Source organism: Limanda limanda, chromosome 5 (genome assembly GCF_963576545.1).
Source record: "Limanda limanda chromosome 5, fLimLim1.1, whole genome shotgun sequence".
In the NCBI taxonomy this organism is placed as follows: domain Eukaryota; kingdom Metazoa; phylum Chordata; class Actinopteri; order Pleuronectiformes; family Pleuronectidae; genus Limanda; species Limanda limanda.
In genome coordinates, this window is record NC_083640.1 from 3,573,222 (window position 1) to 3,591,354 (window position 18,133).

Here is an 18,133-nt window from a genome sequence, read left to right on the forward strand (position 1 = left end):
TTTTTAAATGTTTCGAGTATTCTCTGGTTTTAAGATTCCTTTTGTTGTGATGTATTTAAATTATTGATTTTGAATCTGATCTGTAAAGATACGACTTTTCTCTATGATAAAAAAAACCTGGACTTTGTCTGAATCTCATTTTGTAGCCGCAGAACTTTTGTATCTTTGACTTTTATTGTACCAGCAACAAGCTGCTGAACTCGACTCTAAATAAACTGAACCCGTGTCCTGGTTTGAGACGTGTCCCGAGCTTTGTGTTCGAATCCACAGCCTCTGAGGTGAATCTACTTCATTTGCACCAAACAGCAAATACACAAGAAAGAAAAACAATGGAGTCGTATGAAATGTTCCACCGGTGGAAACGCAGCCACCTGGTGGGTTTTAATTGAAAAGGTGCGAGTGGTCGTGAAGGTGAATTCAGAGATCACAGAACTTTAGATCCTGGAAGAACTCAGGGATGAAAAGTGCAGTCGGACAAATCACCTGAATATTAAATCACAGATATATTGTCTTTTTTCCCCCTTGTGGAATTTCCCTCGTTGGAAAGTCTGACGTCTTATTGTCTGTTGTCAAATCCCATGAAAAGACCAAAAGCTGTAAAACACACTGTTCTCAGTGTTGATGCTAATTTGAGCTAACACGGCTGCAGCTTCATATTGAGCAGATATTCGAGTATCTGTGTTTTTAATGAACTCAAAACAAGAAAGAGAATAAATGTTTATCCCCAAGTTATTCTTTATAACCTATGACAACATTTAAAGTTACTAAATAACACAGAACCAGACTCGTTACCTGTCTTCCGCTTCATCAACAGGTTACATCTTTGTATCTGACAGATGGAGATGAGAGAAACTGTCTTCAATTAACTCGTCAAGAAAGCAATTTACAAATCGACTTTGATTTCCTTCTAAAGTCATTAATTGGTTTTGGTCTTTTCATGGATTTGCTGACAAAATAAATCAAATGCAGTCGAATTAGTCGATTAACTAAAAAAGGTGCAAAACCCATTCATCCTTTAATGTGTCTGCAGTGATGTTACGTTTCCAGAGGAGTCGACATTACAACAAAAATCCAAAGCTAGTGATCAAACGTGGCTTCGTGTTTTATTTCTAACAGAATGTGATGATTTGATTCTTCATGAGAGAATTAACAGAACTTACAGAAGTTTACTGCTAATAAAAACAAAAAGAAAAGAACCAATTTAAGTAAACAGTCAAGAGCCTAAATTTAAACCTGTGTCAATTAACAGTTGATTAAAAACAGTTTTTATAAGGAAGTGGAAAAGAATCCGATCCCTTCTCGTGTTCCAGGTGCAACACGAACCTCCGGCTGCGTGAAGACGACTGTGAACTGATGCATAGAGACAAGTCTGAGGGGGGGGGTGGAACAAAGTGGTTACTGGGAACCGGTTCCACCGAAGGGAACCGACCGGGTCAGACTTCCCGAGGTTCTGTGCAGCAAGGCAGGGCCGAGCTCCGTAAGGCTTTGTGGTGCTAAGAGACAAGTGGGAGGAGCCCGAGACAAGTGGGAGGAGCCAAAGGCCGCCAGGAGCTAACGCTAAGCTTGTGATCACAGTTCATTCGAGCAGGAGTTCGGATTCTTCTCGGTCTTGATTAGCGTCGAGATGCAGCGTCGATAAGGCCTCAGCGAGCAGGGGGCGGGGCCTAAGAACTTCACAGGGTTCTTTCGTATTAAAAGCGAGCGGCGTAGTAAATTAGCTAACCGCAGGGGGCGGAGCTAGAAGACACAAGGTGACGAGTCACTGTTTAGAGGGAAACGGTGCCGCTCCGAACGGGTCGAGCTCCCCCGGCTGCCATGGCGCCCCCTGCTGGTGAGGCTGAGGCTGCGGTCCACTGGGGACGACCACCTCCGTGAAGGGCACCGCCCCAAAATCATCCATGTCCCCCCCGATGTCTCCCAGAGCGGCGTGCAGCGAGCCCGTCCGGCTCCTCCCATTGGCCGAGCCCAGGTCACTCTTACTGTCCACCGGGCCGTGGTACTGGCTGAGCCGGGATCCGTCCTGAGGCTGGAACGGTTTGGCTCCAAACGGATCCAAGATGGCGTCCATGGCCCCGCCCGCCGGCAGACACGCCCCCTTGTCCCTCCCCTCCGACATGGTGACGCCCACGCTGATGTTCTCCTTGGAGTCGGAGGTGCTGAGGAACTCGTTGCTGCTCTGGGAGTCTCTCCGGCCGACCTTCCTGTGCCGGCGGACCCGCTCCGGCGTGCGGTAGCTCGGCTTGTTGCTCTTGCGCCCCCCGGTGGGCGTGCCGTGGTGCCGCTTGCTCCCCCCCCCCGCCGTGGCCTCCTGCTTGGTTCTCCTCTGGCGTGACGACAGCTTCTGGAGGCTGCGCTGCTTCAGCCGCTGCTGCTGAGGACTCGCCGGCTCCTCGTGCGACGGCTGGAAGATGTCGTCGGCGCTCCTCGAGGTCACCGGGGGCGGAGCCGTGGAGCCCGGGTGGAAGGGCGAGAAGCCGAAGATGTCGAAGGCCTCGGGGGAGCCGGGCGGCGAGTGGCCCGTTGGAGCGTCGCTGCCGCTCTTGCCCGACATGGAGAGGTTCCTGGTGAACGGAGCTTTGGTGAAGACATCGAACTCGGCGGCGGCGCCCGGCTCGTGGCTGACTTGTCTGAAAGGCGCTTTGGCGAAGACGTTCTCTGGAGGTTCGACCTGCGGAGCTCCTCCTCCTCCAGCGAAGGGACCGAACCCGAACACGTCCACAGGCTCCTCCTCCGGAGCAGCTCCGATGAGGCTCAGGACAGAGTCTTCTTCACAGCGCCCCCTGGTGGCAGCAGGAGCCGATTTACCAGATTTCTTAGAGCGACCTTTGACCTTGCCGGGGTTGTAGTCCGAGTCCGAACTGTGCTCCTCCTCCTCCTCGCCCTCTTCCTCGGAATCCATCAGCAGAGGCCTCTGACCCAAGGTCTCCGGCTCGGTGTCGTCTCCGTGTTCACTGTCCTCCTCGGGCTCCTCCCCTGGCTCCTCCTCCGGCTCCTCCTCCTCCTCGCTGCTCTTCGGCGAAGGAGGGTCAGACTCAAAGTCGCTGTCGGACTCTTCTCCTGGTCTGCAGTTGCTCCTCCTGAGAGGTTTGTGCTCCTTGACCTCAGGAGGCTGCAGGTCGACTGTAGAGGTCGAGACTAGAGGAGGAGGTGAAGTTGGAGGAGGAGGAGGAGGTGAAGAAGAAGGAGGAAGAGGAGGAGGAACACTAGCGTCCTCGCTGCTCTGCTCAGTCTGCGTCACCGGGGTCGATCCTGAGGAAACACAAACACAAGAGTCAGACACGTAGAATTCACCTCAGGCCTCTGTAGAAGTTTGAATATTAAAGATTAAAAAACAAAAGGATGAAAAAGAAGAAGCAGAAGTTTTCATCTCCTACAACACGACATCTGTATTTGTGGTATTACTGAAGTCGGGATTACTTTGCTTCTAAAAAAATCCAAATCCCAACAGTTTGTCTGATAAGGAACCAGAAGGAGAGACGGAGGAGAATCACAGATTTCCATATGGAGTGAAAGTTTAGAGGCTGAAGACGCTTTTCAAGATATTACTTTTAAATCTAAATCCCTCGGTCTCTCGCTTCAGTCGTACAAACTAAAGCTTTGTTCTCTAATCACCAACTCGCTCTGCATTTCTATAAATTCTATACAAAAAAAAATTGGCATTTGATGAATAAAACAATTTAAATTCCAAGAGACTTTAGAAAAATGTCTAATTAACAAGTGGACAGTCTCCAATTCCACTGAAAATAAACGGTGTCGCGCACAATGAGCCAATTTATTGTTTCCTCGTCAGTGGAAGTTGTGCGTTGGGAGGAGAGGACCCCTGCTGTGAGCACGGAGACACAAACCTCCACGTGAGATTCAAACTGGCAGGACACGAGGACGCAGGAGCCAAAGCGCTCGGGAAGCAAAAGAGACGGAACAATGAAAAAGACAGAACAATCTAAAACGAGGGGATCTGCTTCATGTGACCTGGAGATTATCGTTTTCAATCATGTTCACCTCCTGAACAGAAACATCTCCAATCAGACGCACACGGATTACACGCCGGCCCTCTGATCTCTCGCAGACCAGAATAAGTGGTGAGAACATGCGTGTGATTGCTCCCTTCGCCGGATGGAAGATGAAATCTGTCAGAGACGTGTCGTCGAGACAGAAGCTCAGAGACGTCTCTGACCTCAGAGGACGCTGAGAGGCTGAGGGACAGATTGGTTCGACTGAAGCTCCAGGAAAACACACGACTGTACTCTACCTATTTATCTTGTGTTTCTGTTTTTTATTCTTTCTACCTCAACATTTTTTATTTTATTCTATTGTATTGTATTTTATTGTATTCAAATATACCGGCTGCTATGACGACTTAATTTCCCTTCGAGGATGAATAAAGTAATCTATCTATCTATCTATCTATCTATCTATCTATCTATCCCACTGTGTGTCGTGTTCCCAGTACAGAGATGATACTGGAGCCGAGGGTTTAAAATACTCCAATGAGGCTTTAAATAAATCTGCTTGAATAATTAAGTCATAACTCAAAAAGAAACTAATAAATATACTTTGATTTGAGCTTCTCTGAATTCCTTGTTTTTAAGTTTTAATATTAACCTATAATTATATTTTTCGGAGAGCTTTTCCATGAAAATTACACTTTAGTATCTTTTATTTTGTCGGAGAATAATATTAACTCCTTTACACAAACTGCTTCTGATGAGATTCTACATGAAAGAATCAATCGAACATTTGTGATAAACGTCTCTTCACAGTGAAAGATTCATAATTTCTTTGAGGAGCATTAAATTAAAGGATATGTGAAACTACAATATATATATATATATAATATATTCTTCTACACATAAAAGGCTCAAACAAACGAATCTGTCTGTTTGAGTTTCAGTTACAGGTTTAGATGGATTCAAATATCAAAGAGCAATAATCAAAGGAATTAAGAGTTTGTATCTTATTCATTTCAAAGTCTCAATAATCAGACCAAAATCAGAGGGTTTCTTTTTTTAGGAGGAACTTTTACTGCAGGTTCAACGAAATCTTGCTTTTTACTTTAAATAAATAAATGAAATAACAGTTTGTTCATGTGATTAACATTCAAATGGTGCCACAGCTTCAAAATGGGAATATTTACTAATGTTATTTACTTAAATCCTTTTATAAAATATATTTTTCGTTGCCTGATTATGTCTCAGTATAAATTGATGGTGTACGGACATAAAACCAAGAGTTTCTCATCTGATTGAAGCTCTTAAAAATGTATTTTCACAACTGAAATAAAAGTATGGACAGAAGAAACCAGTGAAGTTTAAAATTTCACACAAACATGAAGCGGTTTAGATTTAAATAAGCTGATAAAACCTGTGACAAGAGCATTTTTTAAAACTTGTTTAAAACCAACAAAGAAAAATATAAGCACCTGTTTATCAGCATCATAGCTTTAACATGAACCATGTCACAGAATAAGCTGCTTATTGTGTCACGGACAAACATGGCGGTGGGTTTTTGTTTTGACCTTCGACCTGCAGCACGACGCTTCGATTTGATTGGACGACAGAGCGCTCACACAAACACGGCCATGATAACTTCAGGAACATCTTGCTCGGGGGTGCAGTGGTGGAGAGAAGCTTTACAAATACTTTACAAAAAGGAACCAAAGTGAAACCGGATTTTGGATGTTTTTTTATTTATCAGTAACATTCTATAAAGAGAATACATTCACACTCACAGTATGATACAGGACCGTTTACAGAGTCGGCTGCAAAGAAACAGGACAAGTGGGAGGAGACAACTGATGGATCTATGGGTCGGTTCCTTTCTGCAGGAGCGGTACCACGAGCTGCTGATAATCCACAACAACTAAAAAACACTTCTACTGTCGCAAATTTAAAAAGGTTCCCAGACTTCTACAGGTCTGGGATCTGATGTAAAGCTGAGAACAACAGATGAGAAAGCACAGAAAACCTGCAGATGTAAACAATTAATAAACAACATACTCAAAGTCTACGTTTGCTTGTTCACGTTTCCTCGCACTTTAAAGAAACACATGAAGGAAAATAAAGTGCAGTTATTGGCTCTGGTTCGTCCCTTTCACGCTCTTTTTTTTTAGTTTTTTTTGGTCTTTGATGGGGTTTTGATTTATTGTTTAAATCCATCCACCGGTACACATGAACAAGATGTTTCTGAAAGTGGCCGTCTCGCTGAACGAAGGAATCGAACGACGACACGATCAAAGTGAAACGAAGCAACGTTTCTTCCATAAGGAAAAATTAATAAACAGCCCAAATGAAAGCATGACAAGGAAGAGAAGCGACACCTGGAAACTTACCTTCAGCTAAGTACGTGAATACACTTGTACGATAATGTGACTGGTGTGTGTGTGTGTCTGCATGGACGACTTGCTCACTTGCTGCACTAAGGCGGAAACACAACAGCACAGCGAGGGACTCACACACATACAGCCCTTCAGGATTGTATGGATTCAAAATAATACAAAATAAAACAAACGTAATAATAAAAAGAGCAATCCTCAGTGATTCCTCTCGGTACAAGACAACAGTAACACAACAGAATGTGCCATCGGTCGGTCGTCCTAAACATAAAGTAGTAATAATTATAATAGCTGTTTTTTAAAAGTACCAAGTTTTCATTAAAATGTCTAAATAATGTTCATGAGGCCGGAGATAAACTTTCTTTTAAAGACGCGTTAGCATCACGGCTGCCCCGGTTTCCTGCGTCCATCCAAGAGATGCAATACTCACATGAACTGTAGGGGGCAGTGTAGTATTTCTATCGCAGAAAGTGTTTTTTTCAATATGCAAATCCAGGTAATCTACATAGTTCTGTGGTGCTCCCCCTGGTGGAGTAGAAAGTAGGTGAACGCATCACATCTGGTTTAACAGGACGTTTATCTCCGGCCTTTCCTTCGTTCCTTTGAGCAAAAAAAACTATTTTATATTGTTGGTCATGTAAAAAAGAAAACGTAACGAAAGGCACTTTGAACCTACAAATGGAAACAACTTCACAATAAACTTCACAATAAAAGAAACTCTTATTTTCCTTGACTTGACATTGTTTGTGCAGCAACTTCACCGACTTCAAAACATCTGTCCTGGTTTGTCGTGCTCCCGAAATTGAAGTCAATATTTTGTGGTTTTATCATCTTTTAAAATCAGCTCAACGCGACATGTGAAGTGTTGACACCTCGACCTGACCAACAGGGGGCGCCAAAGTCCCAAATAGGTGAACTCCACCCACAGAGTCTTTTGACCTGAGCTGCTGTTGGTGTAAATTCTGAATCTGCAGAATCCAAACACATCAGCACGATCCGTTGGTTTGTAACAAGGCTCCTCCTTCAAACTGACAACAAGTCTACGGACCAATCAGAGTCGAGTATTGGTCGACGCAGCCCAGGAAGTACGTGATGACGACAAGACGCACGTGTGTCGTATAAAAACATCAAACCAGGACAGAGACTCCAGAAACTAAAACTTCACGCTTTCAGGAAGTTGCTGGTATTGACTTTTTTACACTATTAGATAATAAACAACCAAAATAAAATCACCTGTAACGAGCAGACACTCTGCGATGGCACAAACACAGGAAGCTTAAAGGCTGAATCCAAAAGTTACTTTTCTTCATGCCAGCCTGGGGGGGGGGGGGTTTAATTTCTGTCTCTCTCTCTTTTTGGTTTTCTTCCTTCCATCCAATTTGAACTCAAACAGAATTTAACATCCGTTGAGTAACGAGCGAAGACGAGAACATATTCCCACACTTACATTCAAGTGCTCCGAGGGTCATGTTGCATCTTTATCTGCTTCTGTTCCACGTTGAACTTGCATTAAGAGATGAATTTACTGTAGAAAAGTGTTTTGTAGCGTTGATCGTCATTAAATAAATTCCACGAGGAACAGAGAGAAACCCGGTGACCCGGTGAAGAAGCAGGAAGCACAGAGGCACAGGAGCTTATTGCTGCCACCGATTTGTGATTTATGTAGAAATACTGCACTTCCATATTCACGCGGTTCGACCAATGAGAAACTACGAGTCACCAGGTTACGTTAGAGTGGAGGTTAACGATCTGTAGCTTGTGAGGAATCTTTGTGTTTCAGTTTAAAGAGAAGACAAGTGTTGATGTAAGAACGGAGGAAGTTCACTAGTTTTTATTTACCAGACTAAGTTCCAGGGCTGATCGATATCTGGGCTAAACCGTGAATGTAATATTCTATTCTAATAAACAATAAATGAATTATAGGAGACTTTGAAGAAGCCGGAGGAAGAAAGCTTTGGGCTGTGAGAGGTTTCATGTGAGATTCTAGGATTATTAGGCTCAGTGTTGAGGATTATTGTGTCTCTGTTAAAACTTGTTTTATGGTTTTATGGCTTTAAACAAAAGAAACAGACACTGGAGTCGAGGACAAGTTCTGTTGACACGATGCATTTCTTAAAAAACTGAGTTCCTGTGGCTGAAGCCTGTGATCAGCACCAGGGTTAGAAGCTGATTTGAGTGAATTCAGAAATGGATTTGTTCCTATTGAAGTCACAGAGGAGCACCTTTAGATTCTACTCTACACTGACAACAGAAGCACATCGAATCCGAGGAAGGAGAAACAAAACAATCTGACCGATCATTGGTTTTTGAAGCCCCCCTGTGGGGACTGGGTGGGACTGGGAGGGACTGGGTGGGACTGGGTGGGACTGGGTGGGACTGGGTGGGACTGGGGCCCAGCTCCTGACTGGTGGGAGCAGGAGAGCTGGACAGGGGGGCAGCAGAGGGGGCCCAGAGGGGGCCGATGGATCCACAGTGTCGGGTCCTCAGGGTAGAGACTCCTCTAAGACTTGCCTGCGCTGGCCACGAACGGGACTGAGCCGAACAGGTCCTCGGGGAGGAGGGGCCTGGCGGCGGCGGCCGGCTGGGGTCGCTCCGCCTCAACGCTGCTCGTTCTCTCCACAGGTTTGTCTACACGAAGAAACACAACACAAAACTTAGATCCTCCACAGGACAGTGTGCTCCATCTAGTGATCACGTATTCTTCGTTTAGACAATTTCAATCCAACTGTTTCCTTCAAATACAAAGTCTTAGTGACTTTTATGGTCTGGAACAAACTCAGATATATGTATAAAAACTTTAAAACGGTCCTAAAAAATAAAAACTTCATCAAGGAAGCAAAGTTTTCTTATTTTCTTCTTTTACAAACTTTTCTCATTTAGGTTTTTTTTGTAGATATTTCACCTAAACAGACAGATCACAGTGACCCTGACGGACATGAGAGAAAAAGCAAACACTTGTGTATTATAATTATAATTTGTATCATATTTATTTATTTCACCCTTACTGTATTACCGTAATACTCATAACGTTTAATATTTATCCCTGCACTTCTTTTCTTTGACTGTTTGTATTATTTTGTGTTGTGTTGTGTTTTCTGTGTAAACACACTGAGAGACACTTTACCAAGTCAAATTCCTTGTTTTTTCAAACTTACTTGGTCAATAAAACCTGATTCAGATTCAGATTTGCAGATGTAGCCGGTGTAAATAACAAACATTTATTAAAAAAAGGAAAAGTTTGGGGTCACTTGCTTGCTCGGAGCAAATCGAACTCGCGGTCGATCAGCTCCTCCTCCGTCAGCCGGGAGAAGTTGTCCTCGCCGAAGGGGTTCCAGCGCGACATGTCGGGGGGGTTGCTCACTGCGCTGGTGCAGCTCTGAGGGGGGGGAGGGGGGGTGAGGCCGTCGGAAACCAGCAGAGGGTTTCTAGTGAGGAGAGAGAGAGGGAAAGTAAAAACACCAGGTCGGGGTTTGGATTGACAGCTCAGTCCCAATGAGGGCAAAGGGGCGGAAAGTTTCCGGTAAATTTCCGGAAATTTGCCAAGGGAAGTTTAGCTCGGGAATTTTGAAAAAAATAAATACGCAAATTAAACGCTGAGCAATAAAAACATCATTCAAAACTCTATTTTAAAGATGTATGGAACGTTGAGTTTCAACCCTCCACTGTGCATTCTTCCATCACATGCACAGATAACTCCCAGCATCCTTCACTCTACAGCAGGACTATTGAGGCCTGCTGTAGAGTGCAGGACTAGTCAGGTAAGTTTCCATGATATTACTGGGGAAAATATATTAGCATGCTGATTGAGGATTGTTCATCTGTTCATCTAGCCTATTTCCATTAATTTATCCATCAATTGTAAAATATGTTTACAGACGATTCCAATTGTTTGGCTAACTATTTATATCTCTGGCATTGCATTAGTGTTTTTTTACAAACTTTTTTCTCATCTTATTCTACAGAACAATGCCACGTGCACTATCTCATGTGTGGAGACATTTCACCTCATCCAATGTAGAAGGAAAAGCTGTGTACATTTGTAAACACTGTGCAAAGACCTATGTTAAGAATGACACAACGATGCAGAAGCATATAGTCAAGTGCCCAAAGTTTCCTCAGGGCTCAAATCAGCCTATGACTAAACAAAATGTTTATATTTATGTCTGTATATGAAAAGGTAAATACAGTTAGTATAAATTACCCACAACTTTTTCAATTTATTCCCGTTAATTCCTGTTAATTCCCATGGAAAGTTTCCAACTTTGAATATTCCCGGAATTTTCCAACCCTAGTCCCAACGTGTGACGATATAATCCAAACACAAAATCCTGATACACAAAACAAACACACATCGGACTTTACCTGGTGTTGTTGTACAAGAGATCCACAGGTGAGACCCCCCCCATCGGTCCACTTCCTGCTGCAGGTCCAGCAGAGGGGGTGGTAGTGTTGTAAGAGCCGAGGGGGATCTGGAACTCAAGAGGGGAGGGCATGTAGGGGAGGGGCTGCTGAGGGGGGTGATGATGCTGCTGTTGAAGATGATGTTGCTGTTGTTGTTGTTGTTGTTGTTGTTGTTGTTGTTGTTGTTGTTGTTGTTGCTGCTGCACAAACGCCTGTTGGTACTGGTGCAGCTGAAAGGGAAGGAGGACAAGGAGAAGAGGGGGAAGGGAATGAGGGACGGACCTTTGATTTTGTTTATTATTTTTAATGGCGGCACGATGACGGTAACGAGATGATGAAATGTTGTTAGAAACCAGTTCTGGATTTTGGAAAGCTGGGGACACGGTGGAAGGGGGGGGGGGGGGTTGGTTGGGGGGGCAGGGTGGGAGGTGAGGGAGTGAGAGTCAAACAAACTCGTCCGAGATCAAAGTCAAGATTCAAACTGCAACAAGGAATCAGATCAAACACCCGGGGGGAGGAGTCTGAAGCTGCGTGTTTGGCCACGCCCTTCCTGGGGTTTTAATATCTGTTTCTCTCTCTCTTTTTGGTTTTTCTTCCTTTCATCCAATTTGAACTCAAACAGAATTTAACATCCGTTGAGTAACAAGAGAAGACGAGAACATATTCCCACACTTACATTCAAGTGCTCCGAGGGTCATGTTGCATCTTTATCTGCTTCTGTTCCACGTTGACTCGTTTAACTTGCATTAAGAGAAGAATTTACTGTAGAAAAGTGTTTTGTAGCGTTGATCGTCATTTAAATAAATTCCATGAGGAACAGAGAGAGTTTCTGAACGTTTCCTCGGAGCAGGAACCCGGTGACGCAGTGAAGAAGCAGGAAGCACAGAGGCACAGGAGCTTATTGCTGCCACCGATTTGTGATTTATGTAGAAATACTGCACTTCCATATTCACGCTGTTTCACCTACGACGTGTGATGGGGTTCGACCAATGAGAAACGACCAGTCACCAGGTTACGTTAGAATGGAGGTTAACGATCTGTAGCTTGTGAGGAATCTTTGAAGAAGAAGAAGAGTGTTGATGTAATAAAGGAGGAAGTTCACATGTTTTTATTTACCAGACTAAGTTCCAGGGCTGATCGATATCTGGGTTAAACTCTGAATGTAATATTCTATTCTAATAAACACTAAATTAATTATAGGAGACTTTGAAGAAGCCGGAGGAGGAAAGTTTTGGGCTTTGAGAGGTTTCTTGTGAGATTCTAGGATTAAATAAATTCCACGAGGAAACCCGGTAACCCAGTGAAGAAGCAGGAAGCACAGAGGCACAGGAGCTTATTGCTTTCGATTTCTCATTTATGTAGAAATACTGCACCTCCATATTCACGCTGTTTCACCTACGACGTGTGATGGGGTTCAACCAATGAGACGTGGAGTCAGAGGACAGGATTAACTGCATCTGGATGTAGGAGTTCCTTCTTCTGTTAAATGTTTTCATATTTTTGTTAAGATAAAAAGGAAAACCCATCATTCTGTGCAAATAAAACTGATCTGAGGGTTTAAAAATCATATCACAAGGAAGGCGCCAGAAATTCCACAGGTGAAAGAATGGGTATGTGACTGAAACTGCATCCTATGAATGTATGCTTAGCAGATTGAGTGAAGACAGGGAGGAGGGGGTGACCCCTTGAGGCAGGTTTTGGAATTACATAAAGGTAAATAATGATCCCCACTAGGACTCTGGTTTTATTGTTTTGCTGTGTTTCTCCCAAGTGGGATCCTGTGATACTGAATACCTCAGCAACATGTCTATATGATGTATGCTATATCATGTATGGTGGGGGGTGCAGGTATGCAATGAAGGTATGAGTGGATATCATTTTGTACTCACTTTGTTTTGTAATAGCTGCCTATTTTTGAGACAAATATGTGCGAAGTCTGTTATTAGAGTCAATTCTCAACCATATACTACTTGTTCCTGTATAAAGAAACATGTTTAATTTGCCATGTACCATGCCTAAGAAAAGTTTAATAAAAATCATATCACAAATTTGCTGTCATCTCAATAAGGAGCAGGTAGAAGCTCACAGGGGAACTGCTGCTTTTTAATCGTTCAGCAGGTCTCTAGGGCAGGGGTTTTCAACCGGGGGTCCGCAGCCCCCTGGTGGTCCGCGACGGCATTGCAGGGGGTCCGCGAAATTCGCTTTGATGTTTTGACACATTTACAGATTACTCTTGAATATCGTGAAAAATATATATAATAAGAAAAATATGTCTAAAATAATATAAAGGTGCTGGTGATCATGAGGTTAAACTAAAGTATAGGCCTCAATTGTTTGTGTGATATTGTATGATTATCATTTGTGACATATTCTGCATTACTTTGTCATCTTCCCTCTTCAGTTGTAGCCCCAGTTTATGTCGATTGTTATTGATCACCGTTACTTTAACGTTCTCTCAACATGTCAGCTACATGTCTGTACATTTAAGTCATGAACGTTATATATTGATGTACATATGGTTCTGAGATGCAGTACAAAAAAGTACAAAAAAATCAACCGTTTTTGTTGTTTTTACACAGATTTTTCTAGATTTCTTTGAGGTTTTTAAATAAAATCAACATGGAAAACCATAGGCACATCAGTGGGCCGCGGATTACTTTCTAGTCAGAATGGTCCCTGGGACGAAACCAGTTGAAAACCAGTTCCCCCTGCTCTAGGGAATAAGAATCAGTTTTCAGAGGTGCTCTCCTCCCGTGTCTATGCACCGTTCATATGTCAGAACCACGTGGAGGAAGCGTCTCGACTTCACCCTCTGTTCGATCCCCTCGCGGCTCCGCTCGGACCAGATTGCCTCTGAAAGAAAACAGATGGTGCGCGTTCGGTGGGAAACAGACTAAAAATGTCACCGCCGTCACAGTGCACATTTCCAGGACCTGTGTTTGTGTGTTTGATTCAGTCGCTGTGTAAATACGAGTTTTCTGAAGATTTGGACGCCGTCGGCAGGAAGTTTGAGCGTCTGCTTCCAATGCTGCTTGGCACCGACAGGAAGCCTCTCGACGCAGGAGGACTCGCTGCCAGCGTGTGGAACACAGAGAGCAGTTTTAGGCCACTCTGACATTAAAGGGAATATTCAGCGGCGTGTTACTTCACGCTGCGTCTCCATGTGTTTCGCTGTCATTTGCTCAATCTATTTATTGCCGTTTTGGAATCGGATCCTCGGCTCTGAAATCCCGTCAGGACTCTCGGTGAGAAGAAGAAACCGCCTCAGATGCTTGAACGAGCTCGAACGCCAACAGGAGCAGATCCACTCTGATGGACGTCCATGTATTATCATCTCAACCAGAGGGTTCAGGGTTCAGAGCTCTAAACTCACCATGGCTGCGTACTGAGCCTGGGCCTGAGCGACCTGCTGCTGGTACATGGGCTGCATCATCATCTGCTGCTGCTGCTGGAGCAAGGCCTGCTGCTGCTGGAGCTGGAGGGACTGCTGCACCGCCTGTTGGTACTGTGTGGGGGGGTGTAAAGACGATAAACGATTTAGTGAAGGTCCCAGAAGAACAGGCATCAGTAGGAAGAGGATCTACACGTGTGTTTTGTACCTGGAGGTATTGGAGTTGCTGTGCATTCGCATGCTGCTGCTGCACGGCCTGTTGCTGCTGCTGCTGATGCTGCAGCTGCTGCAGACGCAGGTCGCCCGGCTGCAGCTGCTGCAGGACCCGGTGCTGCTGACTGCTCGGCTGCGGCTGCAGGGACAGCTGCCCGGAGCCGGGGGTGGGAGCTGAGGGGGAGGAGCCACCAGAGGTTATGTATGGAGCTCATTGTGACGATTAAAGGACAACACACAAGGGATAATGTCTGGTAATACAACATGTTCCCGTGTACAAAAGTGAAGGAGGTTTCACAGAATAGTTTTATAGTAAGTTGAGAATAATTGTTATGACTTATGAGTAGGGTTGCAAAGGGGCGGAAAGTTTCCATGGGAAGTTAAGCTTGGGAATTTTGAAAAAAAAAAGATGCATATTGAATTTCAACCCTCCACTGTGCATTCTTCCATCACATGCACAGATAACTCCCAGCATCCTTCACTCTACAGCAGGGCTATTGAGGCCTGCTGTAGAGTGAAGGACTAGTCAGGTAAGTTTCAATGATATTACTGGAGAAAATATGTTAGCATGCTGATTGAGGATTGTTCATCTGTTCATCTAGCATATTTCCATTCATTTATCCATCAATTGTAAAATATATTTACAGACAATTCCAATTGTTTGGCTAACTATTTATATCTCTGGCATTGCATTAGTGTTTTTTTACAAACTTTTTTCTCATCTTATTCTACAGAACAATGCCACGTGCACTCTCTCATGTGTGGAGACATTTCACCCCATCCAATGTAGAAGGAAAGGCTGTGTACATTTGCAGATACTGTGCAAAGACCTATGTTAAGAATGACACAACGATGCAGAAGCATATAGTCAAGTGCCCAAAGTTTCCTCAGGGCTCAAATCAGCCTATGACACAACAAAATGTTTATATTTATGTCTGTATATGACAAGGTAAATACAGTTAGTATAAATTATCCACCAAATTTCCAGTTTATTCCCGTTAATTCCCGTATATTCCCGTTAATTCCCATGGAAAGTTTCCAACTTTGAATATTCCCGGAATTTTGCAACCCTACTTATGAGCAATGTGGAAATCAACATTTGCTAATTAAAAACTTACATTTTCCCTGCCCTCAAACTGAGCCGATGAATGAAATACATTTCTACAGACAGAGAGCACCTCACCACCACCAAAACAGTCTTGATAATAAGAATTGTTTAAGTATCCAGAAATAACGTTTCTCAAACTTGCTCTTTCAAAAAATAAGCAGCCCTTTAAATATTCAAATATCATTTTCCTCTACAACATTCTTACAGATTCACTTCCTGTACGAGTGTTGAGATAAAAGCAACACGAGTGAAACTTCTATTAATAATGTATAATGTAATAATAATAATCAGCTCATGTTAACGAACCTTTCTGTCCGTTGCTGACGGGAGCCGAGGGCGGGGTCATGGTCGGGGGGGTGACGGTGTTGGCGAGGGGCAGCACGTTGCTGTTCACCGCCTTCGGCCTCTGCCTCGGAGCGATCGATGTCTCCGTCGGGCCGACAGATTCCGTTATCCTGAGCAGAGGGAATCGAACAGTTGATCTCTGGTTCACGTCCAGCAGCTGAGTGACAGATTGAGGGATTTATCGTTACCTGGCTTTCGTCTGGCTCTTCCTAGCGGCGACCTCGCTGGCCGTCAGCGGCTCCGGCAGCGTCGTGGGGATGGGAGAGTTCTGGAAGAAGAGAACAAGGAGAAATGTGTTAACAGGAAACAGACTGAAGGCTGAAACCGTGAGGACACTTTCATTCCAGGGACTTACGAAGAGATTTGGCACCGGACAATCTTTTCCAGCTAACTTGAAGGCAAAGTAGGAGACTTGGTAAATGTCGGGTCTCTTCTCCTGATCGGGTTCGAGCATGTATCCTGGAAAAGACAGAAAGAAAGACGTCGTTTCAAAAAAACCTTGCAGAGCAACACTGGCTGGTTTGATATTTAATGTGTAATGTCCCTGTCTGGTCACACGGGGGAGCTGTTGGCCCAAAAATAATTAAAAAGGGAGGCTCCACAACAACAAACTTTTAGGGAAGTGAGATAACATGAAAGAGAAGAGACAGACTGGTTCAAACAGGCTGAGATGTGTCAGCAGCTCCAGGCAGTTACAGATCTGTGAGTAACAGATTACTGTAAAACAAGATCGCAGGTGGGAATTACAATCTAGATTATGCAAATATATATTAGCTTCTTCTAGAAAAACCGGATTGTACAAAGTGTCTTTATGTTTAAAACTTAATGTTAACAAAGGTGGAGTCGACAGTCAATTTCCAGTTTGTGTGAAAATGTTTACTTATGAAGATGAAACAGTTTTACAGACAAAAACTCAAACACGCCCGACTTTCTTAAAAGGTTCAGAGTGTAAGATTTAGGTGAAAAGCATATTTTGGCAGAAATTAAATTTAAAATAATCCAACCGAGTATGTGTCATCTAAATTGTATACGAATGGTTGTTTTCTTGTGAGCCTTTACAAATAAATACTTGGTAAGGGGAATATTGGACATGGGTTTTACCCAAGAAACCAAATAATACTTTCACAAAACATACAGCAAATATTTGGATGTTCGAATATTGACAGGAAAGACTTTATGTTAGAAGAGAACAGACTCACGATCAAACAAGAGTAAACACAGATGTAGCATCAGGAGCCTATTTATCTATACTGATTATTATAACTCCTAAAAATATCATGATGATCGCACATCTGGCAACGCAGCTTTTAAACTGGAAGGGATTTCAAAATCACTAAAGCAGAGGTGATAATAACTCAATTAGAAATCATACATTCTGACATCATAAACGTTATTGATTTAGAGACTTACTGATTAAGCAGTGCAACTTGAAGGAGAATTTGGAGTTATCTGGAACGATAAAGGTTCCGTCACATATGGCAACTTGACTCTCCCCAAATGGAAGAGTGAAGAAACACAGCTTGTACAACAAGCATCCCAGAGCCTGAGGAGAGAGAAGAGAAACCAGTGGTTTATAGTGGAGACGAGCACAAGTCATTCCAAATGTGCGTGTCAGCACGATAACAAAGTTTAAGAGACAAGACTAGATGTAAAATGTAAGAACTGAACATCTGAAAGTGGAAAGTGAGTGAGGTGTTTTAAGTCTTGATGGTTCCATGGTTGTTTCAGACACTTGAATGATCTTTATTTAGTTTGTTTGGCGCTGAAACGGTTTCACTATTAAACCCCAACTGTTGACAACACAAGTTAGAATTGAAGGTACTTTCCTCACGACCCTGACACCAGAAACAACAACTACCCAACAAACTGAACTGTGTTTAAAGAGGAGGAGGAAGAAGAAGAAGTAGAATCACATTCAGTGGAGTGGAAACATCCACCAGGGCCAAACGGCCTCCTGATGAAACCACACTGAATCTAAGAAATCTGAATTTTTAATTGGATCTGCACGAAACTGCACACATTCAAATATCATTCCCGAAGTTTAACCTGCCTGAGCTTATTCATCAAGATCCATAAATCTATGGATAATGTTGAAGAAAGTTGGAAAAAGTCCACTCTATGATCCTGATCCACACCAACATTTAAATGACCCATACAGCTTACTGGTCCAGGTGAAATCCATCCAGAATTTGTGTAATAATTCTAATGAGTTTGTTTTATGTTTCAATAAACTGTGATAATTGTTCAAGGCCCCAAAGGAAACTTAGCTGCTAATCTGTAAAAGTCACATGAACAGGAAACACACATGGATTCTTACGGCCCCTTGTGTGTAGGACGTTGATGT

At 43.5% G+C, this 18,133-nt stretch overlaps 1 protein-coding gene across 1 annotated transcript in view; it reads right to left on the reverse strand.

Moving 5' to 3' along the window:
• Window positions 1-1,197: 1,197 nt before the first annotated feature.
• The window catches only part of bmp2k (BMP2 inducible kinase), a 42,148-nt gene continuing 25,212 nt past the window's right edge, over window positions 1,198-18,133 (reverse strand). Inside the window, exons 7-16 of the mRNA XM_061071548.1 lie at window positions 17,200-17,332; window positions 16,145-16,248; window positions 15,978-16,057; window positions 15,751-15,899; window positions 14,332-14,510; window positions 14,106-14,237; window positions 10,694-10,962; window positions 9,584-9,756; window positions 8,843-8,959; window positions 1,198-3,249 (exon numbers count right to left, since the gene is read on the reverse strand). Coding sequence (XP_060927531.1) covers window positions 1,760-3,249; window positions 8,843-8,959; window positions 9,584-9,756; window positions 10,694-10,962; window positions 14,106-14,237; window positions 14,332-14,510; window positions 15,751-15,899; window positions 15,978-16,057; window positions 16,145-16,248; window positions 17,200-17,332 — 2,826 coding nt within the window. The 3' untranslated portion in view covers window positions 1,198-1,759. The remainder of the gene's footprint in view (window positions 3,250-8,842; window positions 8,960-9,583; window positions 9,757-10,693; window positions 10,963-14,105; window positions 14,238-14,331; window positions 14,511-15,750; window positions 15,900-15,977; window positions 16,058-16,144; window positions 16,249-17,199; window positions 17,333-18,133) is intronic.